Here is a 24776-nt window from a genome sequence, read left to right as displayed (position 1 = left end):
CATCACTGACTCAATGGACGTGAGTCTGAGTGAACTCAGGGAGTTGGTGATGGACAGGGAGGCCTGGCATGCTGCGATTCATGGGGTTGCAAAGAGTCGGACGCGACTGAGCTGAACTGAACTGAATGATTTTTTTCATACTGTCTAACTGATGACAGTCTCATGAGGAATTTTGATTTTTGATATTTTAAAATAATCTCCATAGTTTTATCTTCACTGTACATCTCACTGTACATCCTCAGAATTCTTCTTTCAAACACTAAACTATCAGTGCTTTATAAATTCTTCATGAAATGCTTATGTCAACTCTTTTAAAAGTCTGCACAGACTGATACTCTTTCCACCCTTCCTCTGGTCTCTAGCTTCTGCTGCAACTAAATACAAGCCAGAGATAGCAGCCCTGAACTTTGGAAAACAATTCCTTCCAACATCGCAAAATACGCATTCAAGTCTCAGGCAGAGTAGCTGATCAGCAGTCCCTGCTAGAATTCCTCCATTTCATTCCAATAAACAAGGGCTTTTTCTGCCTTTTAGCTGAAATACCACTTACTTTCTGTTGCCAACTCCCCCTTCCCCCTCAAAAAACAAAAACAAAAACATCCAAAACAAACAAAAAATGCTCAGTAAAGAGGAAAACAATAATTGTTAGGAGTTGGGAGAGTGACGGAAGTGGTAGAAATACTAGTCTCATTCTAGAGACAATAGTAATCTCCCAGTTTATAAAAAAGAACCAAGCTGGTCAGCCTGGGAAAGGAAACAGTCCTGGACCCAGAAGACATCCTGTACAGGTGTCAAGAGATCACTTTTAAAATGAATAAATCATCCGTGTTGATGACACAGAAAACATACATGCTAAAAAACAACCTGTGGACCTTCTTCTACACTAATATTAATCTGAGTGTAACTGGTACAAGCTGCCTTTTAAGAGCTTTCTAGATACCAGGGGCTATGCTAAGTGCTTTAAATGAATCCCACTTTAAATTTACTATCACTAAGTAAGGAAGCCAAAGAATTGATGCTTTTGAACTGTGGTGTTGGAGAAGGGCTCTTGAAAGTCCTTGGACTGCAAGGAGATCCAACCAGTCCATCCTAAAGGAGATCAGTCCTGGGTGTTCATTGGAAGGATTGATGCTAAAGCTGAAATTCCAATACTTTGGCCATCTCATGCAAAGAGTTGACTCACTGGAAAAGATCCTGATGCTGGGAGGGATTGGGGGCAGGAGGAGAAGGGGATGACAGAGGATGAGATGGCTGGATGGAATCACCGACTCAATGGACATGAGTTTGAGTAAACTCCGGGAGTTGGTGATGGACAGGGAGACCTGGCGTGCTGCAGTCCATGGGGTCGCAAAGAGTCGGACAGGACTGAGCAACTGAACTGAACTGAAGTAAGGAAGGTGTGAAATCATTTTACAGATAAGTAAACATATTTAAAGTTTACTTAACTTGCTATCTGCTTATATCTGCAGACTGCACATAATTTTAGAATCACTCAATCTAAGAACTAAAAAGGCTGTGAATATTTCATTACTAAAATTGATAAATGAGTATAAATCATCGGAATTTAAAAGATTTTGGAAAAAAAATCACAAGAAATGTAAAGGATTTTGAAATATATAAGCAGGAAGTTACTAAACCTGAGGCACTGGGCATTGGAGGGTGGGTGCTGCGAGTTGACACTGGAAAACAGAATAAAAAAAACGCAGATAGGGTCAGACATCTGGGAGTTACTGCTGGCATCTTCACCAGGAATTTAAAAGAGTTTTGAAAAAATATATGTAGGAAGTTACTAAACCTGAGACACTGGGAATTGGATGGTGGGTGCTGGGAACTGGAGGGTGGGTGCTGGGAACTGGAGGGTGGGTGCTGGAAGGAATCGACACTAGAAAACAAAATAATGGAGACTGAGTCAAAAACTCGGGCATTAATACTGTCTTTCCATTCACATGGATTATGCCTTTCATTCTTGACTTATTTAGGTAAAACTCCCTACACTTCAATTTATGCTGCAAAATGACTGCTCTCCATTTTTACATTTAAGAATGCCTAGCAAGAGAAATTTATATACCTGTGTTATGTACATGAATGCTAAGACCCTACAAAGACAGAAAATTGCTGCAGCAGATTTCTTGTGAATTTGAAGTCATACAACTATCATAGAAATGAATACAACACAGTTAAATATGAACATTGTTTCTCTTCAGTTTTTCTTGCATCATTGATATTTAATGTGAAAGAAATAAAGAACAAATACAAAAGGAAGACAGTATTTTTACCTTTAATACACTTTGGTAGCTCAGGCTCCCAACTACTGTTCTCACCACAGACAACTGTATTGTCACCATGAAGGTTAAAACCATCCTTGCATTTAAATACAACCGTCGCTTTGTAGTAATATTTTTGTCCAAATCCTGAGAGTATCATTCCATTTTCAACAACTGGATATTCACATCTGACCACTGAAAAATCGAGAAATTCCAGAGTTAATGGAAAGCCACTTCCACACGGGACCAGAAAAACTAGTGTGAAGTAATTCCAGGGGGAAGAAACAGGAAAGAAATGAAAAGATACTAACTGGGGGAAAAACGGAAAGAAGAACCCAAACCTCTGTGCATCTGGATTCCAGGTAAAGAGATCTAGAGAAATTTAGCAATGTTTTTTTTTTTTTTTTTTTTTTAACACCTAGAACAGACTGTCATAGTTCATTTGCTTCTCTACATTTTCCTTCCACTCCTGACAAGTTTTGAGAGCCGTCTGACTACCAGATACAAACTCAGGGTAAGGTCAAAAGTAATTTTCTTCAGTTTGAGGATTTTTTAAAGATCATTCTGACACTAATTACATACCTTGCTCTTTTAGAAAAGTAACAAAAGCTTTTCTGACAAGGTAACCTCTGAGCTCAAGTTTAAGTTGCAAAGAAGTTAGCCATGCCAAGATACGAAAAAGAAAGCTTTCAGGAGGCAACAGCACACAGAAGCTAGGATGTTCAAGAAATAAAGGTCAGTGGAGTTAGGGTAGTGTTTTCCAAACATTCTGGGCTGCAACCAGAGATCAAGAAGTCTATTTTATGCTGTCAACCAGTATATAAACCAACAGGCCTGAGATAATCTTAGGAGTAATACTCAGCCTTCACACCAATGTGCTGTGGTATGTCCCATTCTACTCCACTCATAAAAGTACTCATCCTGACTCTCTTAGTTGACTTTAGTATCCATTAATGGGTTTGGCAGAACTGGGAGGGGGAAAAAAAAATCAAGAAAACACTTGCCTGAGTAGTGAGTTCAAAAGAACATCTTATGAGATTAAATCTGAATGACAGATAAGAGGCAGATAATATACAGCCTTTTAAACCAAAAGAGTGCTCTTTCTCCCTTTCTTTGGGTCTGAATTTGTCAGGTATCATTTCTCTTCAGCCAGAAGAACTTCCTTATCAATTCTTATAATCCAGGTTGTTAAAGTTGCTCAGTTGAGTCTGACTCTTGATGACCCCATGGTCTATACAGTCCATGGAATTCTCCAGGCCAGAATACTGGAGTGAGTAGCCTTTCCCTCCTCCAGGATAATCCAGGTTGACGAATGGCAAATTCTTCACACAGCATTCTACATTAAGTGCTGTTTTTTTGGTTTTTGTTTTTCTTTCAGCATATTAGCAGGAATTGTCTTTTAGTTTCAATAGTTCCATAAAAGTCAGCTGCCACTCTCACCTTGGGATGAGGAGAAAAAGGAGACAAGGTTTCCGGCCTGTTTCTCCCTCTCACTGGGTGCTGCTTCTTTTGTTTCCAGGAGCTCTAACATGCTGTGCTTAGCTTAATTGGGGGTTTCTTGGTAAATTTTTAAAATTGATTCTGCTAAGGGCAGTGAATTTCCCAGATATGTGGGGTTGTTGTTTGGGATCAAATTTACATAATTTTCAGCCAGTATTTCTGAAATGATTTCCTGCATTGTTCTCTCTTCTGAAACTCCAATTAGACGTATGTTCAACTGTTTGCTTTTTCTCCCAAAGGTTTCTGTCTCTATCTCTTGTTTTAATCTTTCTTTTCAAACCATGCTAGGTATCTATTGCCCTGTCTTCAGGTTCCCTGATTTTTTTTCACTGTTGGGCCAATATGCTCCTAATTGCACCTAATGATTTTGTCAGTTAGGTTTAGTAGATACAAAGTGCATAGAGTAAATCTCACCCTTTTCTAAGGTGTACAACTGTATTCCTTTTCATAAATCAAAATAATCATGTAATTACCAACACAGTAACAAAAATTCCATTATCTCCAAATACTTCATGTCACTTTGTATCAACCCTCCAGTTCTCAACCACCTTCCCCACCCAGCCAAGCATTCATCTGTTTCCTGCCTGATCCTGTTGCTCTCCCAGAATGTCCTAGTGGAATCACAGCCTCTGAATATGGGTATTTTACTTAGCGTAATGCATTGGAGATTCTTCTGTTGCATGATTCAGGAATTCATTTCTTTTTATTGTAGAATATTATTCCATTGCATGGATACAGATTAGGCTGTTCATCCATTACAAGCTGAAGGACATGTGAGTTAATTCCAGTGTGGAATGATTATGACTAACACTGCTTTGAATATTCTCATGCAGGTTTCTATATAAACATACATCTTTTTACTTACATTGCTGAGTTGCATGGTAAGTGTATATTTAAACTTATAAGGGATTGCCAAACTGTCTTCCATAATATTCATATCACTCTGTATTCTTACCAGCAATGCCTTAAGAGTTCCAACTGATGTATATTCTTGCCTATTAATTGTATTGTTAGTCTTTAGTTTTGGGGGTTTTTGTTCAGCTATTCTAATAGCTGTTTACTGACATCTCATTGTAGTTTTAAATTCCATTCTGTTGTTTACTATGACACTGAGCAACTTTCCAAGTATTTGGGGATCCATATATTTTCTTTGGTGCAATTGGTCTATTCATGTTGCCCATTTAAAAAAACTGGGTTGTTTTCTGATTGTGTCAGACTTTATTTTTTGGGGGGGCTCCAAAATCACTGCAGATGGTGACTGCAGCCATGAAATTAAAATACGCTTACTCCTTGGAAGAAAAGTTATGAGCAACCTAGATAGCATATTCAAAAGCAGAGACATTACTTTGCTGACTAAGGTCTGTCTAGTCAAGGCTATGGTTTTTCCAGTAGTCATGTATGGATGTGAGAGTTGGACTGTGAAGAAGGCTGAGCGCCGAAGAATTGATGCTTTTGAACTGTGGTGTTGGAGAAGACTCTTGAGAGTCCCTTGGACTGCAAGGAGATCCAACCAGTCAATCCTAAAGGAAATCAGCCCTGGGAATTCTTTGGAAGGAATGATGCTAAAGCTGAAACTCCAGTACTTTGGCTATCTAATGCAAAGAACTGACTCACTGGAAAAGACTCTGATGCTGGGAGGGATTGGGGGCAGGAGGAGAAGGGGACGACCGAGGATGAGATGGCTGGATGGCATCACAGACTCGATGGACATGAGCTTGAGCAAGCTCCAAGAGACGGTGATGGACAGGGAAGCCTGGCATGCTGCAGTCCGTGGGGTTGCGAAGAGTTGGACATAACTGAGTGACTGAACTAGAGCTTTTATGAAGACTTTAGCATTCTCTATATAGAGTATGATGTCATCTGTAAATAGCGACAGTTTTACTTATTCCTTCCTATTTTGGATAAATTTATTTCTTTTTCTTTTCTGGCTGCTGTGGCTAGGACCTCCAATACTATGCTGAATAGAAATGCTGAGTAGGCATCCTTGTCTTGTTACTGAATTTCAGGAAGGCTTTCAGCTTTTCACCTTTGAGCATTATATTGTCTGTGGGCTTGTTGTAAATGACCTTTATTATGTTGAGATATGTTCTTGCTGTACTCAACTTGGTGAGTTTTTATCACAAATGGACGCTGACTCATTTGACAAAATATCCTTCTGCACAAAGATGGTTCAACATAAGCAAATCAGTCCACGTGATATACCATAATAACAAAAGATAAAGTCTGCATGAGAGAAAGGTTTAACCTGTTATACTTACAGGCATAAAGTTGTTTGTTTTATTCCTTTATTGTCATTTAAATGTCCACAGTATATTCCGTGACATCTTTTTCACTTGTGAAACTGGTAATCCGTATGTTCTGTTTTCTGTCAAACTGCATACAGGTTTATCAACTCTACTGATCTTCTACAAGAAGCAGGTGTTGATTTCTTGACTGTCTCTATATTATTTCTCTTTTCAATTTCATTGCTTTTTCTCTATCTTCATTATTTCCTATTTTTGCTTTATTTGCTCTTTTTCAGTTTCTTAATGTGGAAGTTTAGGTTATTGATTTGAGACCTTTCTCATTTTCTAATCTAAGTACTTCATGCTTTAAATATCCTTTGAAGGCATGTTTCTGTTGTACCCAACAAGTTCTGATATTTTGTGTCTTATTTTTACTACGCTTAAAGAAATTCTAATTTCTTTTGTTATTTTGTCTCTGATTTATTAATTTTAAGTGTCTTGCATAATTTTCAAATATTTGGGGATATTCTAGATTATGTTTTGGTTTATTTATTCACTCCATTTTTTATCAGATAATGTACTCCAAATGATTTCAGTTCTTCAAGATTTGTAAAAATTTTCTCATTGCCTAGAATATGGTAATAAGAATGGTCTCTCTTCACTTGAGAAAATATTTTGCTATTATTCAGTGGATACTTTCTTTCAAGAGGAAAAATCCCTCTATTGTCTCCCTGCTTTTGATCAAGCTCTAACACCTCAAATCTTCTTTTTAAAAAGATGTTCCAAAGCATTTATCAATCATATCTATGAGACAATTCACATCTCTTATAATTTACACTACCATTCCCTGCAGCCACACTGTTATATTTCTTGTAATACAAGACAACACTTGGGAAAAAGTGTGTTGAATTTTTGATGCTTTCATGAAAAACAGTCTTAACATGCAAATACACAATAGTTTGCAATGTATCAACTGGAGTGCCAAGAACCTGCCGGGTGAGAGGTTGGAAACTCTACAACTAGTTTTTATTTGGTTTGACTGATATTAAATCAAATTAGAAACCAACTTAACAGGAGACTCAAGGACATATGACTGTTTTTACATATAGGTAAAACTATTTACAAAGTTTCTACAGTATTTACAAATTAAGAAGGAAATAAATAGAAATATTATTACCTTTACACTGAGGAGGTTGACTACTCCATTCATCATTTCCAACACAAATAAGCTTGCTCTCTCCAATAAGTGAATATTCATCTGGTCCATTTGAAGGGTCACAACTATAAGTTACTACTTCATTGTATTCAAATACGTCCTTGTGGCTATTGGTGTATTTTCCATTTGGAATTTCTTCAGGTGGTTTACACAAAATCTCTTTAAAAAGAAAAAAAAAAGAGAACATGAAAGGCTAAAGGGAAGGGTAAAGGATTAAATCGCATTAGTAAAGTCCTATGAATAACCTTCAATAAATTCATTACCATATGATTGCTATATGCTAGTTGTGAATCCACTATCCATTTATAAGAAGCTTTTTATGAGAAAATATATTATCTTAAACTCAAGCTATTAAACTACAAATGAATTTCTAGAATAAAACTCATTTTCTTAAAGTCATAAAATATCTACATAAGATACAAACATTTACCTGTGAGGTCAAACTACGCTTTGTTCTCATCATAAGACATGCTGACAATTTAAAGATATAATATGATCATGATTAAAAACAGAACTCAGTGCTAGTTGAGAAATGCTTCATAATTTGTAAATGTATCTGTTTGCTAAGTCAGTTCTTCACATTAATACCAATTATTACTGTCATTTTCACTTTCATCCTTACAAGTGTATTGTGAAATTTTCCAGAGGCTATAAATAGTGTGATTTTTCAAGTGACTATATCCTGATGTTTCCCTTAAAGCCAAACATTGAAGAAATTTGCAAAAATGTAAAACAAAACCATTATTTTAGAATTTTTTTTCATTAAATATGTGTTATATACTAATAGGTACACATTTATTCTTCTTAAAAATGAATTAATAAATAATTATTTTGAAAACTTTTCAGGATTAATTCAATATAATAGAATTAACACAGCATAACCCATAGCATTATATGGGTTATGTCTATACATTTTGTTATGACAATAGACATAACCCATATAAACAAAAGCTCACTGGTGTCTATGTTAATTTGAAAGTATAAAGGAGTCCTGAGGCCAAAAGTTTGAGAATTGCTGCTCTACATTCCAACAACATACTTACTTTCACATGTTGGAGGACTATCACTCCAGTCCACACCACTTCCAGAAATGTCACAATGAGAAATACTTGCCCCGATTAAGTAATAACTAAATGAGAAAAGAAAAGTTACTATGTTCTTTAGTAGTTACAAGGTGAACATAATAATGAAAACAATTTTACATGGCTGTCTTTCTGCACTGGAGTAATTGGAGAGAGAAGTTCCTTAAACAAAATGTAACAGAAATGCTTACTAAATCTGCAACTTAATCAAATAAAAGTTTCTGCATCTGAATGAATACACATTGGCCCACAGCAAAATGTCTAAATCACTCTGCATTGCTGTCTGGCATCTTGGCCATATCTGGAAATGCATCACACATTCACATCTACGCTTTTGCTCACACCTTTCTACTTCATAAGAACTGAGCAGGCAGATAAGGCCCTAGAGCTTGGATTTCGCCTACCCTAGCTCCCACAGGCTACTTATAAGCTGCTCTAGCGGCGTGCGCACAGATGCCTGCCTGGGTTCAAGTTCCAGCCCCAAGGTCGACTTGTTACCTGGGCTTGGGAAAGTCCATTAAAGTTCACTTCTTCAGTTTCCTCATATATGAAAAGGGAGACAATAGTACATATCTCATGAGACTGTTTTAAGGATTGTATGAGTTAGCATCTGGCACAGTGAGTACTAGGTAAGTTTCAGTTCTTATTAATAGTCTTTAGAGTATTACTATTCAACATACAGGCATACCTCATTTCACTGCTGTTCAAACTGAAGGTGTGTGGCAATCCTGCACCGAAGAATCTACTTGTGTTCATTTTCCCAACAGTGTTTGCTCATTTCATGTCTCTGCGTCACATTTTGGTAAATCTCACAGATTTCAAACTTTATTACTATTATTATATTTGTTATGGTGACCAATGATTAGTGTCTTTCTTACTACTACTATGACTCTCTGGGGCTCAGATTATGGTTAGCCCTTTTTGGTAACAACAGTATTCTGAAATTAAGGTATGTACATTTCTTCATATATAATGCTATTGCACAATTAACAGACTATAATGTAAACACATGTAAAACACTCATTTGATCTGCTTTACTGCAGGGGCCTGGAAGTGAACCTGCGGTTATCTCCAAGGTATGCCTATATCTTTCTAGCAGTAAAGTGGTTTAGCAACACTACTCAATGACATCTTCTCTGATCATTTAAATTCATACTACACTCTTCTCCTGGACTCTCATGGAAAAGATCACGAAAATGATCTATTTGGTGCTTTTCATTTACTATTTTATTTTGACACCTCTCTATATATTGTGTTTCTCAAGAAGTCTACAACTTCCTTGAGTCTCCTGGCACCTAGCAGCCTCTTTCTATCTATACACTGGATCTCCCACTATTTTTACTTGATCAAGTTAAAAAATACCCAGTGTATCTGCCTGTGCCCACTTCCAGATGACTTTTCCCCAAGGGTTAATGCACGGATTCTACATTATACCGCGTTAAGTAAAGGACTCTGGGATGATGGCAAAACAGGTGGCAACAGGAATCTGTCTCCCCACCTTGACAACAGATTCACTGATAGAATCTGCCTGATTTCCCCTCTTTCGGAAATCTAGAGTCTCTTCAGGGCTTGCAATTTGGAGGAGAAGACTGGACAGGTAAGTTACCTTAATTTCGGTCAATCTGAGCTCTCAGCACAGTGGCAGCTCCCCACCTCCCACCTCAGCAGCCCTCTGTGCACACGCTGCTGGAGCAGCTTATAAGTAGCCTGTGGGAGCAAGGGCGGGCAAAAAGGGGCCTGCCGTCCAAGGAGCAGGGAATTATGCTCTTATCACTGCTGCTTCTGATCCCAGAGGAGCGAAAAAGAGACGGGCAGCCACTGTCGTCACACCTTCGCCAGCTTTTTCAAGCTCCTTCAACACTGGCCAAATGATTTCCAAGAGATTTGAAACCCAGCACCCTCTGCTGCCTCCTTCACTTTTTTCCCACTAGCAGAAGTGTAAGCGAGAGTGGCTCAGTCATGGCCTACTCTTTGCAACTCCATGGACTATACAATCCATGGAATTCTCCAGGCCTGAATACTGGAGTGCGTAGCCTTTCCCTTCTCCAGGGGATCTTCCCAACCCAGGTCTCCCACACTGCAGGCAGATTTTTTACCAGCTGAGCCACAAGGGAAGCCCAAGAATATTGGAGTGGGTAGCCTATCCCTTCTCCAGCAGATCTTCCCCACCCAGGAATTGAACCAAGGTTTCCTGCATTGCAGGTGGATTCTTTACCAGCTGAGCTATCAGGGAAGCCACTAGCAGAAGCTGGACATTAAATACTACGATATTCCAAAATAATTGCCATGTGGAAAAAAAATCAGAAAGCGACTGTGCACGCCCAGAGAAAGGCTCAGTAAAGACCTGAGTTGGCGCTGAGATGCCACACAATAATCAAAACAAAATCAAAGTAAAAGAGGGGCCAATCTGATTTTTCAGAGTCACCACATTGTTAGATTTCATATATGGATTCCACAAAAAAGTCACAAGGCATACAAAGAAACAGAAAAAGAATCTATGGCTCATATGGAAAAGATATAATGGAAAGATGGAAAGATAAATGAAAAGAGCTTTTTTTCCCAAAGACCTTATGACAAATCCATGGAGCAAAGGCCTTAAAGCGGTGTCTTCTGAGGCCACTCTCTGGACATAGGTGGGTGCCGGTTCTGCCACCCCACTTTTTGTCAACAAAGCAGCCAGACAGCAGACCCACAGATGCAGATCTCTGTGAAGACCCTGACGGACAAGACCATCACTCCCGAGGTCAAGCCGAGGGTCACCATGCAGGAGGTTAAAGTCAAAATCCAAGACACAGGGCATCCTGCCTCTCCAACAGAGTCTGACTTCTGCAGACAGACAGCTGAGGGGACCGAGCTCTCTCAGACTATAATATCCAGAAAGAATCCACCCTGCCCTTGGTGTATCACACGTGGGGTGGCATCATCAAACCTTTCCTCTGCCAGCTTTTCCCAGAAACACGACTGTGACAAAACAATCTGCTGCAAGCGCTGTGCACGCACGCTGTCACCTGCCGCAGGAAGCAAGGCCAGGCGACAACCTGTGCCCCACGAAGGCCAGTCAAAGACAGCCTTTCACTGGGTCGTCTCTGCCCCACAGGGCGGCCTCCCACCTTGGCCCCACGGACCTGGAGTCTCAGTGAAACTGGGAAGAAGTTACAGTTGTTAAGATGGACAAAGAACTAAAGGAAGAAACGCAGAAAGTCTAGAGAACAATATGTGAACCCAGCGGAAATATCAATTAGAGACAGAAAACTAAGAAGAACCCAAATACATTCTTGAGTTGAAACTGACATTAATGGAAAAGAAAAAGTCACTAGAAAAACTGAAGGCATATTTAAGAATTAGTAGAACTGATATAGGGTAACAGAAATTACTGACTCTGAGAAAGAAAAAAGACTGACAAAAAATGGATAAAGCCTAAGGACTCTGTGGGACACCAACAAGGAGACCAACATATATACTATGGGACTCTCAGAAAAGGGACAGAGAGAATTCTTATAGAAATAACAGCTGAGAACTTCCAAAATTCCATAAAAGACATGTATAGAAATATGTCAAAAGCTCAAAATTCTAAGTAAGATGAATACAAAGAGAACTGGACAAAGCCGTAATAATCAAACTTTCAAAAAACAAAGAATACTGAAAAGGGCAAGAGAGAAGAGAAACATCGTATGTCAAGCATCGTAAATAAGATTATCAGCAGATTTGTCATTAGAAATTCAGAGTCCAGAAGAAAGTTATCAATATAATTAAAAAAAAAAAAAAAAAACTCAACCAAAACCCCTCTATCCAGCAAAACTGAGCGTCAAAAATGAGGGAGAATTTAAGACATTCCCAGAATTAAAAACTTAGGAAGTTTGTGACCACTATACACTCAAGAAGAAATGTGAAGGGAGCACTGAAAAGGGAATGAAAGGTCTCAAAGTCTTATGTATTAAAAGAAACACAGAGACTCAGCAAACGTAAATATAAAAGCAACTAAAAAAGCTAGCATTACCGAAACAGTGGTTTGCAACTACAAATTTTGTTTTCTACGTGATTTAAAAGACTAAATTATAGAATAAATAAACAGATTATTAAAGTAGAAGCTAGTATTACAATTAACCGTGAGGACGGCAGTATGATGTCAACAACCAAAAAGGGCGAGTATGGGGCGGTAAAGGACTGATTTTGTAATTTATCGAATTTAAGTTGGTATAAATTCAACCTGGAGTGTTGTAACTCTACCATGATTTTTTGTTTTGCTTTGTTTTGGTCACGCTATGAATCTTATTGGATTCACAGCTTGGATCTTAGCTCCCCAATGAGGGATCAAGCCTGTGCCCCCTGCAGTGGGGGTGAAGAGTCCGAACCCCTGGACTACCAGGGAATTTCCACGTACAGTGTTAAATGTAATTTCCAGGGTAACAACAAATAATACAGCCACAGGATATATACATAAAAGGAAATTAGACAGGAATTTAAATATTTCACCACAAAAATCAACTACACAAAGAAGAAGACAGTAATGCAGGACAGGAGCGACTACGATAAAAGCTATAAAGTATACAGAAAACAAACAGCACAGTGATAGAAACAGGTCCCTCCTCGCTCCAACCAAATCCTGTCTGCAAGAGACTCACTTGACAACAGAAGATATCGATGGAGTGAAAATGAAAGCCTGGGAAAAGGTATCAGTAACCATAACACAGTTGAGGAGCTATACTAAAACCTGACAAAACAGACTGTAAATTAAAAAAAAAAAAATGGTTACAAGAGACAAAGAAGGAAATTTTATACTAACAAGGGTTCACTGCTGCAAGAAGATATAACAGTACAAACATTTATGCACCTAATGACAGGCCATCAAAATACATGAAGCAAGAAATGACAGAACGGAAGGGGCAAATAAACATTCCTACATAATAAGCGTTTCTCCAGTATTAGTTGGAGACTGTAATACCTCACTCACAGTAATGGACAGAAAGACTACACAGAAGATAAAAGAGGACCTTAATAAGAAAACACCAGATCATACAAAGCACTCTAGCCAACAACAACAGACTATACAGTCTTCCCAACAGCACATGGGGTATTCTCCAGGACAGACCATATGCTAGGCTACAATAAGGAAACAACATTATTCAAATGTAATTAATTATTTAACAAATAATACTATGTTTATTTTATGCTACAAATTAATTTTAAGTAGATTTTAAAAGGTAGATATTACACAAAGTATATCCTTTGACCACACTAGGAAGAAGTTAAAAATCATTGCCAAAAGGAAAACTGAAAATTCACGAAACTGTGAAAGTTAAACAGTATGTTTTAAATCAACCAATGGTTCAAAGCAGAAATCAGAGTGATTAAAACATACCTTGACAAATGGGAATGAAAATATAACATATCAAAACTTATGGGATCTAGTGCCAAAGGGGAAATTCACACCTATAAATGTTTCCATTAAGAAACGATACCTCTGAAAGTTCAAGTTAAGGACCCGGAAAAAGAAATAAATCCAAGGCTAGCAGAAGGAAGTAAATAATAAAGATTTATTACGGTTTAGTTGTCATATTAGAACAGAGATAAACAAAAAAAGAGCAAAACAATAGAGAAAAATTGAAGAAACCAAAAATAGGTTCTTCCAAAAGTACAATAGTTTAAAAACCTTTAAATAGACTAAAAGTGATTAGACTCAAACTACTAAGTCAGAAATAAAAGTAGTAACACCACCACTGATTTGACAGAAATAAAAAAGACTGTAAGAGGGCCAGGAACAATTTTATGCCACAAATGGAAGCACTAGATAAAACAGACAAGCTCCTAGAAACACAGAACCTACCATGACTTAAACACCCGAACAGATAATCTGAATAAACCTTAACTAGGAAGGAGCTGGGAGAAGGAAATAGCACCCCACTCCAGTGTTCTTGCCTGGAGAATTCTGTGGACAGAGGACCTGGTGGGCTGCTGTCCACAGGGTCGCACAGAGTCAGATATGACTGAAGTGACTTAGCATGCATGCACACATTGGAGAAGGCAATGGCACCCCACTCCAGTGTTCTTGCCTGGAGAATCCCAGGGACAGAGGAGCCTGGTGGGCTGCTGTCTATGGGGTCGCACAGACTCATACACGACTGAAGCGACTTAGCAGCAGCAGCAGCAGTAAGGAGACAGAACCAGTAACCAAAAATCTCTCAATAAAAAAAAATTCTGGATCTGATGGTTTCACTGGTGAATCTACCAAACATTTAAAGAAGTAACACCAATCTTTCCCAAAAAACTAAAGCGAAGGGAAGTCTTCTGAGCTCATTCTATGAGATGAACATGATTATGATAGCAAAATCTGACAGACACAATGAAAGTTAGATCAACAGCCTTTAAAAACACTGATGCAAACAACCTCAACACAATACTAGTAAACAACTCAACAGCATCTTAAAAGGATTAAACATCATGAACAAGTGAGAGTTATCCTGAGAATGCAAGGGATGGCTCAACACATAAGAAAACTCAATCATTGTAATAAGCCATATCAAAAGAATGAAAGAGAAAAAAAGCACATGATCACCTTAACTGAGGCAGAAAAAAAACTTTACAAAATTTGATCAGAACAGGCATGGACAACTACTTTTACCACTTTTATTCAACATGGTACTAGAAGCTCTAGCTAGAGCAATTAAGCAAGAAACTATAAATATATATATATTTCTACTACATAGAAAACCCTTAAGATCATGCGCACACACACATAAACACAAATACGAATGTGGGAACTAATAAACTCAGTTCACTATTGAGTTTATTGGGCTCCATAAAGTACAGAAATGGTATGGACCTAACAGAAGCAGAAGATATTAAGAAGAGGTGGCAACAATACACAGAACCGTACAAAAAAGAGCTTCACGATCCAGATAATCACGATGGTGTGGTCACTCACCTAGAGCCAGACATCCTGGAATCTGAAGTCAGGTGGACCTAAGAAAGCATCACTATGAACAAAGCTAGTGGAGGTGATGGAATTCCAGTTGAGCTGTTTCAAATCCTGAAAGATGATGCTGTGAAAGTGCTGCACTCAATATGCCAGCAAATTGGGAAAACTCAGCAGTGGCCACAGGACTGGAAAAGGTCAGTTTTCATTCTAATCCCAAAGAAAGGCAATGCCAAAGAATGCTCAAACTACCGCACAATTGCACTCATCTCACACACTAGTAAAGTAATGCTCAAAATTCTCCAAGCCAGGCTTCAGTAATGCGTGAACGGTGAACTTCCAGATTTTCAAGCTGGTTTTAGAAAAGGCAGAGGAACCAGAGATCAAACTGCCAACATTCACTGCATCATCGAAAAAGCAAGAGTTCCAGAAAAACATCTATTTCTGTTTTACTGACTCTGCCAAAGCCTTTGACTATGTGGATCACAATCAACTCTGGAAAATTCTGAAAGAGATGGGAATACCAGACCCCCTGACCTGCCTCTGGAGAAACCTATATACAGGTCAGGAAGCAGCAGTTAGAACTGGACATGGAACAACAGACTGGTTCCAAATAGGAAAAGGAGTACGTCAAGGCTGTATACTGTCACCCTGCTTATTTAACTTCTATGCAGAGTACATCATGAGAAACGCTGGGCTGGAAGAAGCACAAGCTGGAATCAAGATTGCCGGGAGAAATATCAATAACCGGGAGAAATATCAATAACCTCAGATATGCAGATGACACCACCCTTATGGCAGAAAGTGAAGAGGAACTAAAAAGCCTCTCGATGAAAGTAAAAGAGGAGAGTGAAAAAGTTGGCTTAAAGCTCAACATTCAGAAAACGAAGATCATGGCATCTGGTCCCATCACTTCGTGGGAAATAGATGGGAAAACAGTGTCAGACTTTATTTTTTTGCACTCCAAAATCACTGCAGATGCTGACTGCAGCCATGAAATTAAAAGACACTTACTCCTTGGATGGAAAGTTATGACCAACCTAGATAGCATATTCAAAAGCAGAGACATTACTTTGCCGACTAAGGTCCGTCTAGTCAAGGCTATGGTTTTTCCACTGATCATTTATGGATGTGAGAGTTGGACTGTGAAGAAAGCTGAAAGCCGAAGAATTGATGCTTTTGAACTGTGGTGTTGGAGAAGACTCTTGAGAGTCCCTTGGACTGCAAGGAGATCCAACCAGTCCATCCTAAAGGAGATCAGTCCTGGGTGTTCATTGGAAGAACTGATGCTAAAGCTGAAACGCCAATACTTTGGCCACCTCATGCGAAGAGTTGACTCATTGGAAAAGACTCTGATGCTGGGAGGGATTGGGGGCAGGAGGAGAAGGGGATGACAGAGGATGAGATGGCTGGATGGCATCACCGACTCGATGGACATGAGTTTGGGTGAACTCCGGGAGTTGGTGATGGACAGGGAGGCCTGGCATACTGTGGTTCACGGGGTCACAAAAAGTCAGACACGACTGAGCGAGTGAACTGACTAAATAAACTCAGTAAAGTACCAGGATACATAGACAATAATAAAAAACCAGTTGCATTTCCAGAGATATCACATTTATCCCTTAAATTCATATTTTTAAAAAAGGCTCAGTATCCTTAATATATACTATTAAGAGAGCCCTGTAGAACAAAGGCTGTTATTAAATACTCAGTACCTTTTTGAGATGCTTCACTCCTTTGTAGTAGCTTCAACAATAAGGTTTTCCAACTAAAAGATCCTGATGAAGATTACTGTCTAAGCTAGCCAGGTCAAGTTTGGTCTAGTAACATCTTACAGATTTCTTCGATATAAGAACAACTATAGTTGGCTATTCCACTTCTCAGTTCCATAAACCCTATTTCAAATCTCAGAATTGGACATTTTATTGACAAAGAGAGTGCACTGTGTTGTCAAGGATACAGTCACCATGATTTTTCATTGTTTAATACATACACTAAATTTTGTTGACTTCCTTCGTGGCTCAGACGGTAAAGCATCTGTCTACAATGCGGGAGACCTGGGTTTGATCCCTGGGTCAGGAAGATCCCCTGGAGAAGGAAATGGCAATCCACTCCAGTACTATTGCCTGGAAAATCCCATCAACAGAGGAGCCTACAGTAGGCTACAGTCCATGGGGTCGCAGAGTCGGACACAACTGAGCAACTTCACCTGTATACTAAATTTTATACTATTTCACTTTCCTTCAATTTAAATTTCTATTAGTTTCTATTAGTTCTATTTCTAATTTCTATTAGTTCTATTATTCATCTTTTCAATCTTCATAAAAATGAAAATGGACTTAGTCACACATAACCTTATTTCCTCTAAGGAGCAGCCTACTTACCCCTTATTACAAACATAGTGAGCCTGTGAACCAAACTCAGCACTTCCATTTACAAAGATAACTTGGCCATTTATGGGATCAGCTAGGTTGGAACACAGTTTTCCTAAAAGCAAAAGATCAAACTTATTTTACATCCATTTCAAAATAGATCTGAATCAAATTCAAAATTCTATATGGCTTGTTAGAACTCATGGGAATATTATTACTTTTATTATTATTTTCTTGCTCTAACTATTATAATGCCACATAGGATTCTTAATTACCCAGGCAACCAATTGTGATGAAAACAATTTCCTGGAGATTTTTCAAAGCCTGAATGCATGGCTATCTAAAAACCTACATTCACACGAGAAAACGATCATTTCAGTAGTAAAATACGTACTCTAAAATGTGTGAAAATTTATAGAGCAATAAAAAGTTTTTTCAATTTAAAAAAAAATTTGTTTACTTACTTTTACAGGCCTCCTGGAGAGACGACCATGTATTATCATCCTGACAAACAAGAGGGAGGACTTGACCAGGAGTCACTGGCTGGAAACCCAGACGACATTCATACAGAATCCGATCCCCAGGACCATAACTGGGTGCAAGGGCACCTTGGGGCTTCATAGTGACAAATACTGGTGGATCATCACAGGCATCTAGGAATAGAGAGAATAAGAGCATAAAAATTAGTCGTTTTATCTTATTCACCAGACAGGGACTGTGGCCTGGCAACAGATAGGTAGGCAGTACAGGACAAACGGAAAAGTTCTTAGCAAGATTTTCTATGTGCCTTGCCTACTTTAAATAACAACCTATGAGCTTCTGGCCTGTTGGAGAATAAGATGAATTTTAATTCAGCAGTAAATGGAAGAGACAGCATCAATGTGCCTGGTTCTGAAATGTAAATATGTTTATACGTCCGTAGCCTTCCCCACTTCTTTCTAAATTCATCATCTCAAAACCCACCTCTCTTCTAAGAAGTCTCCTATAGCACTATGCTCAGATTATTCTTCCAGAGTTTGAAACACAAACATATTAGGCTGTTTTCTCTCAGAAAACACGGGCCCAGAGGGCAAGAATCAGATGCCTTCTTTTTCTACTAAACTGTATACTCAGTTGTAACTCAAGATATGCTAAGAGGTGAATATAAAATATACATTGAGGGATTAATAAATCAAAATAAATAGGGACCAAAGTATTTCAAAATACTTCATTTGTTTTCTATTAGTGAACTGAACATTTTTTAAGTGATATATAGAGACACTGTAAATATCAAAATATAATATTTGGATAGCATTATATGAAAAAAAACCTGCTCTCCTGGGTATTAAATATAATTTCATTTTCCTTCACAGATCAATCCTTCAGAAGCTCCATAAGGTAGCTGGGTTGTTTATCCAATATATCCTGACATAAAGCTACTATCCTGAGATGCTTTTAGAGTTTTTACTTCTGGGGTTTTTGCGGGGAGTGTTGGGGGAAATTTTTTTCCTCCCTAGAATAATGTCATTTCTATTTCAGCAAGTCCTCTTCCTTTTAAGTACCCGGGCACTTGACAACCTAACAGATCTGTTAGGAAAATCATATCAAATCATGTGATGGAGACACATCACGTCCTAAAGGGCTAAAGGAAAGCAGAGGCCTCGCGTACAAGGGAAACGAGACAGACCTATTTTGATCCCTGGGGTTTTTTACTTACTCCCTGATCTAGTCTTACTTCAGATTGAGAGAATTCTAAACAAGTGAAATAGCACTCTTCTTTCCCTCATATTCTATATTCACTTTCCCTCTATATTCTTTGCCATGATATTCTAAATTCTAAACTTCTCTCTTGATACTAGTCCAACATTTCACTTATAACATGACTTATATCATGTCAAGTTAACTGTCCCAACATTTATCAAATGTTTTCAACATTTCTACTTTGCTGATCATGATACATGAATTTTCCTCAATTAACTGCCCATAACAAACCAAAATCAAAAAGTCACAGGTATTAATATTAAATTTACTGAATACTCTGAGGCACACATTCTATTTTTTATAACAGAAAAGAATATGGGCTAGAAATGTTATATAATTCCATTTTAGATAAAAACACACATCATCATTCAAGTATATCCTGGAAGCACGAAGAAAGAACTCAAGTGACCATGCATATGATTAAACTATATGCGTTCTCTGCTTTATGCATTCAGTTTCAGTAACTATCTTGAAAGTATAAAAAGAAGGGAGAATTTCTGATAATGACTCTCACATACAGTGTATGGAAAAACAAATGTCAATTGGTATTTTTAATCCATTCAGCTAACTTCAAGTATCTCTTCCCAATAACATGCATCATGAAAAACATGCTTTCAACAATATGCAGTTTAGAACATTTGCTTTGGAAATCAGTGGATTATAAGCTTCATACACTGTAATGACTGAGTCCAATATCATATTTTTATAATCAAATTTCCTCTTTCTCAGAATACTGAATCCTTTTTCCTATAAGGATTTTCAAATGCTGCCAGCATCAAAAAATCGTATCTTGACTCAGTTTTTCCTGGAGAATTTACAGTGTAAACATTACCGGGCTGCAATGCTATACTTTGATGAGTTATAGTCCATGGGGTCGCAAAAGAGCGGGACAACACTGAGCACACACACACAGTGCTATATTTAACAGGTGCCATTATACAATTTGATAGGCTGCATTCAGAAAATTCTCCAGTTTTCCAGATGAGTTTCAGAAAGGTGAAATTGTCTCTACTATGGGTCAAGAGAACTGCCCACCTCCGTACACTTACAAAAGTTGTCTAAGCACTCCCTACTTGCTTGCCAAAGTTATAAAAATAACTCTCTGAGTCAAGCATAGGCCCACATCCCTGCCCAGGTGGTACCTTTGAATAATCACGGTCTCTGACCAAAACTAGAACTCTAGTGAAACCTGAAGACTCTTTCCATTTTTTGTCTACACAACCTATTTTTAACCTTCCTTTGGTTCCTCAAAACGGAGGCTTTAACATTTACACCTATCCATTTTATTTCTCACATTCTACTTATTTCTAGACCTTAAAAAAAAAAAAAAAAAATCTACCAGGTTCAAGCAAATAGCCAGCCTCCTTCTAAGTAAATTCAGCCTCATTCTCTGTCCCTCAGTAATTCGAGTTAACCTGCCTGTACCATCTGGAGCTATTGATCATTCTCTTAGCTCCCTCATGGCTGAAAAACTCTTTCCTTGCTATCTATATTAACTGGGTACCAAGTTGCCTGTTAACCTGAATTACAAAAAGCGCCCTTTTCCCCTTGCAAACCTTCTAACCCTAGCCAGGGCCTGCTCTCAGCAGAGACAACGGGCACCACATGGGCTCCGCAAGCCCCCACTTTAAAGGCAGGAAGCTTTCCTGTTCCGCATTCGGCCCAGCTGGACTGGCAACTTCCTCAAAGCACATACCTGGGTACACCTGGCCCGGATTCCCCTAATCCTAGACAGGACCCGCGGGGCACCAGGCATCACCCCGCCCCGGAAAAAAAACACAGGGCCAACTCTCCCAGGAGACACAGCAGCAGCCTAGCAACAACCCCGGACACCGTCACCACCCTGCAGGTGGGTTCTCGCCTTACCGACTGGATCAGTCCCGGAACCACTCTGGAAGCTTCGGCGAGGATCCCAACCCGGCCCCAGGTAAACCCCCCAGCCACACCACTAAGGAAAGCCGTCTCCGTGGTGCCCACCCCACACACCCCGCAGTACACCTTCAACCCCAACCCCTGACGATCGCGGAGGGACCCGGCCCCGCGCCTGCGGCCCAAACCACCAAGGCTCCCAGCAGCGTCCAGCCGTCCGGCCCCCGCGCCCGCTCCAGTCCCCTTCCCCGGCCAGGGCGCACAGTCTACCGGAGGACGTGGGCAGCAGGAGCAGCGGCGCCAGCAGAAGCACCCCGACGAAACGCCCAGAAAAAACCAGTCTTTCGGAGCGGCGGGGCGGCGCCTTCCGCGGCGCGCAAGACGCCCTCATTCTCGGGGAAACCAGCTGGACACCCGAGACTGCTCCGCAGAGACCTTGCTGAGTCCAGCTCCCCCCGATACAAGAGCTGGACGCAGCGACTGCGCGGGCGGCCTGAGGCCCTCGGCGCACCCAGGACGGAAGTGACACGGAGAAGGGGGCGGGGCCGATGGGCCGGCGGCCCCTCCCACAGGCCTGCAGACCCCGCCCATGAGCGGGGAGTGCTGCGCGTCCCGGGGACCCTGACGGCCCTCCGCCCCTTGACTGCCTCTAGCCCCGCCCTCTTGCGGACCTACCAGGAAGCCGCTGCGGCTTGCGGGAAATAGCTGGTTCCTCTGGGCTGGGCTTTGTTAAAGGGGACTGTTAACGCCCTGTACCGGAAGGGTGGAACGTAAACTCGCGGTGACGATGTCATCGGTGTCCGTTTTCCCGAAGGCTGGATTAAAGAATAAAGGGCAGAGACCTAAAAATAGAACCCTAGAGCTCGGGCAAGGGGAGCAGACACCCTCTCAAGACTCCAGTTTGGCCCTGGGATCCAGAGTGTCAGGACACCTCTGCCCTTGCTCAGACTTTGGCGTGAGTCAGAGTCAACTATAAATTGGCACTTACCAAGAGCCCTGTTGACGACTGAACAGCAAAGGCATTTGCCTCTAGGGAGATTGAACCCCATGCTGCTAGAACTGTTGACCTTCAGCAACCCCTGAGGGAGTTCAGGATGGAGTGAGGCTCTCTGTCCTCCAGGGAATCTGGTGGGACAGGTCTTTGGATAGATGGATGTTTTTAGGAACAGGTTTTATGATCTCAATCTTTGCATCTCCTCATAGCTAGAGAAGCACTAAATCCCTTCATGGTGACATCAGCTCCTCATGATTAACAAATACCTTTTGTAAAATGACTGCTTCATGGCATTGAGCTCCCCCTTCACCAAAACTTTATATATTGACTTTCCCCCACTGTCGCTTTGGTGCAGTCTCTCAGAGCTGAGGCGCTGCCTCCCAGGCTGCAGTCCTCATGTTGCCCCAAATAAAACTTAACTCACGACTCTTAAGTTGTACATCTTCTTTTAGTCGACATCAGTCATAATTTGGGACAATAATTGAGATTTCCATGGCTGAACGTCTGCTACTGAAAGTTTCTCCTGGCCTGATAGATATCAAAATCACAAAAGGTTTGGCCATTGCTCTCCCAACTGCTAAAATCAGTTCAGTTCAGTTGCTCAGTCATGTCTGACCCTTTGCTACACCATGGACTATAGCTCGCCAAAAGTTGATTAGTCGCCCCTGTAATTCCCAGGAGAGGACCCTGGAAAGATAAATTATTAAATAACACTGGGCTGTTAGCATATGGGGCCTCAACTCTATGGCCTTGCCTTTGAACGACTAAATGTTTTATTGAAGATGAAATACACATGCATGAAAAAAACAAGGATAAAGGGCTTAAGTGCCATATTTCTGGAAGCAATGAATGTCGTTAGAGTTGGGATGGGTAGGAATTAATGAGTGACAACTTTTCTGATGAACCAATCTCTCAATGCTGGAAAACGAAGAATGGGTAAAATTTATTTGTAGAGTTGTGAGTAAACCTGTATGACTAGTAATGGGAAAGAAAGGTAATGTGACCATTATTAAACAGCAGACAAAGGAGTTGACATTTTCTTGGTAATAGTTGGTAAAGAATAAAAATGTCAACCAATGTGTAAACATTGCGGGCCAGGGGAACCAGTACCCTCAAACTTTTAGTTTTTAACATCACCTTTGCTTGGTTTAAAAGTTTAAATGGACATGACTTTGAAACCAATAGGTCCATTTAGATTTTCAGTTCAGTTCAGTTCAGTCACCCAGTCGTGTCCGACTCTTTGCGACCCCATGAATCACAGCACACCAGGCCTCCCTGTCCATCACCAACTCCCAGAGTTCACTCAAACTCACATTCATCAAGTCCATGATGCCATTCAGCCATCTCAACCTCGGTGGTCCCCTTCTCCTCCTGCCCCCAATCCTTCCCAGCATCAGAGTCTTTTCCAATGAGTCAACTCTTCGCATGAGGTGACCAAAGTACTGGACATTCAGCTTTAGCATCATTCCTTCCAAAGAAATCCCAGGGCTGATCTCCTTCAGAATGGACTGGTTGGATCTCCTTGTAGTCCAAGAGACTCTCAAGAGTCTTCTCCAACACCACAGTTCAAAAGCATCAAATCTTCGGCGCTCAGCCTTCTTCACAGTCCAACTCTCACATCCATACATGACCACAGGAAAAACCATAGCCTTGACTAGACGGACCTTAGTTGGCAAAGTAATGTCTCTGCTTTTGAATATACTTTCTAAGTTGCTCATAACTTTTCTTCCAAGGAGTAAGCTTCTTTTAATTTCATGGCTCCAGTCACCATCTGCAGTGATTTTGGAGCCCCCCAAAACAAAGTCTGACACTGTTTCAACTGTTTCCGCATCGGATGCCATGATCTTCGTTTTCTGAATGTTGAACTTTAAGCCAACTTTTTCGCTTTCCTCTTTCACTTTCATCAAGAGGCTTTTTAGTTCCTCTTCACTTTCTGCCATAAGGGTGGTGTCATCTGCATATCTGAGGTTATTGATGTTTCTCCCAGTAATCTTGATTCCAGCTTGTGGTTCTTCCAGCCCAGCATTTCTCATGATGGACTCTGCATAGAAGTTAAATAAGCAGGGTGACAATATACAACCTTGACGTACTCCTTTTCCTATTTGGAACCAGTCTGTTCTTCCATGTCCAGTTCTAACTGTTGCTTCCTAACCTGCATACAGATTTCTCAAGAGGCAGTTTAGGTGGTCTGTTATTCCCATCTCTTTCAGAATTTTCCACAGTTGATTGTGATCCACACAGTCAAAGGCTTTGGCATAGTCAATAAAGCAGAAATAGATGTTTTTCTGGAACTCTCTTGCTTTTTTCCATGATCCAGCGGATGTTGGCAATTTGACTTCTGGTTCCTCTGCCTTTTCTAAAATCAGCTTGAACATCAAGGAGTTCACGGTTCACGTGAAGCCTGGCTTGGAGAATTATGAGCATTACTTTACTAGCATGTGAGATGAGTGCCATTGTGTGGTAGTTTGAGCATTCTTTAGCATTGCCTTTCTTTGGAATTGGAATGAAAACGGACCTTTTCCAGTCCTGTGGCCACTGCTGACTTTTCCAAATGTGCTGGCATATTGAGTGCAGCACTTTCACAGCATCATCTTTCAGGAT

General features: G+C 40.1%; 1 protein-coding gene across 30 annotated transcripts in view; it reads right to left on the bottom strand.

Moving 5' to 3' along the window:
• Positions 1–21699, bottom strand: part of LOC120880393 (membrane cofactor protein-like) — a 33870-nt gene extending 12171 nt beyond the window's left edge. For 14 of the 30 annotated variants that reach the window (XM_040263725.1, XM_040263732.1, XM_040263726.1 and 11 more), the window contains exons 1-8: positions 21452–21699; positions 18037–18225; positions 17585–17687; positions 8249–8334; positions 7167–7364; positions 2277–2459; positions 1796–1882; positions 1638–1679 (exon numbers count right to left, since the gene is read on the bottom strand). In XM_040263725.1, the coding sequence (XP_040119659.1) occupies positions 1638–1679; positions 1796–1882; positions 2277–2459; positions 7167–7364; positions 8249–8334; positions 17585–17687; positions 18037–18225; positions 21452–21572 (1009 nt within the window). In that variant the 5' untranslated portion in view covers positions 21573–21699. The remainder of the gene's footprint in view (positions 1–1637; positions 1680–1795; positions 1883–2276; positions 2460–7166; positions 7365–8248; positions 8335–17584; positions 17688–18036; positions 18226–21451) is intronic. The other 16 variants (XM_040263743.1, XM_040263756.1, XM_040263753.1 and 13 more) reach the window with 2 other exon arrangements.
• Positions 21700–24776: the final 3077 nt, after the last annotated feature.

Source organism: Oryx dammah, unplaced genomic scaffold (genome assembly GCF_014754425.2).
Source record: "Oryx dammah isolate SB20612 unplaced genomic scaffold, SCBI_Odam_1.1 HiC_scaffold_21, whole genome shotgun sequence".
Classification (NCBI taxonomy): Eukaryota; Metazoa; Chordata; class Mammalia; order Artiodactyla; family Bovidae; genus Oryx; species Oryx dammah.
This window is presented reverse-complemented; position numbering and strand designations above follow the sequence as displayed.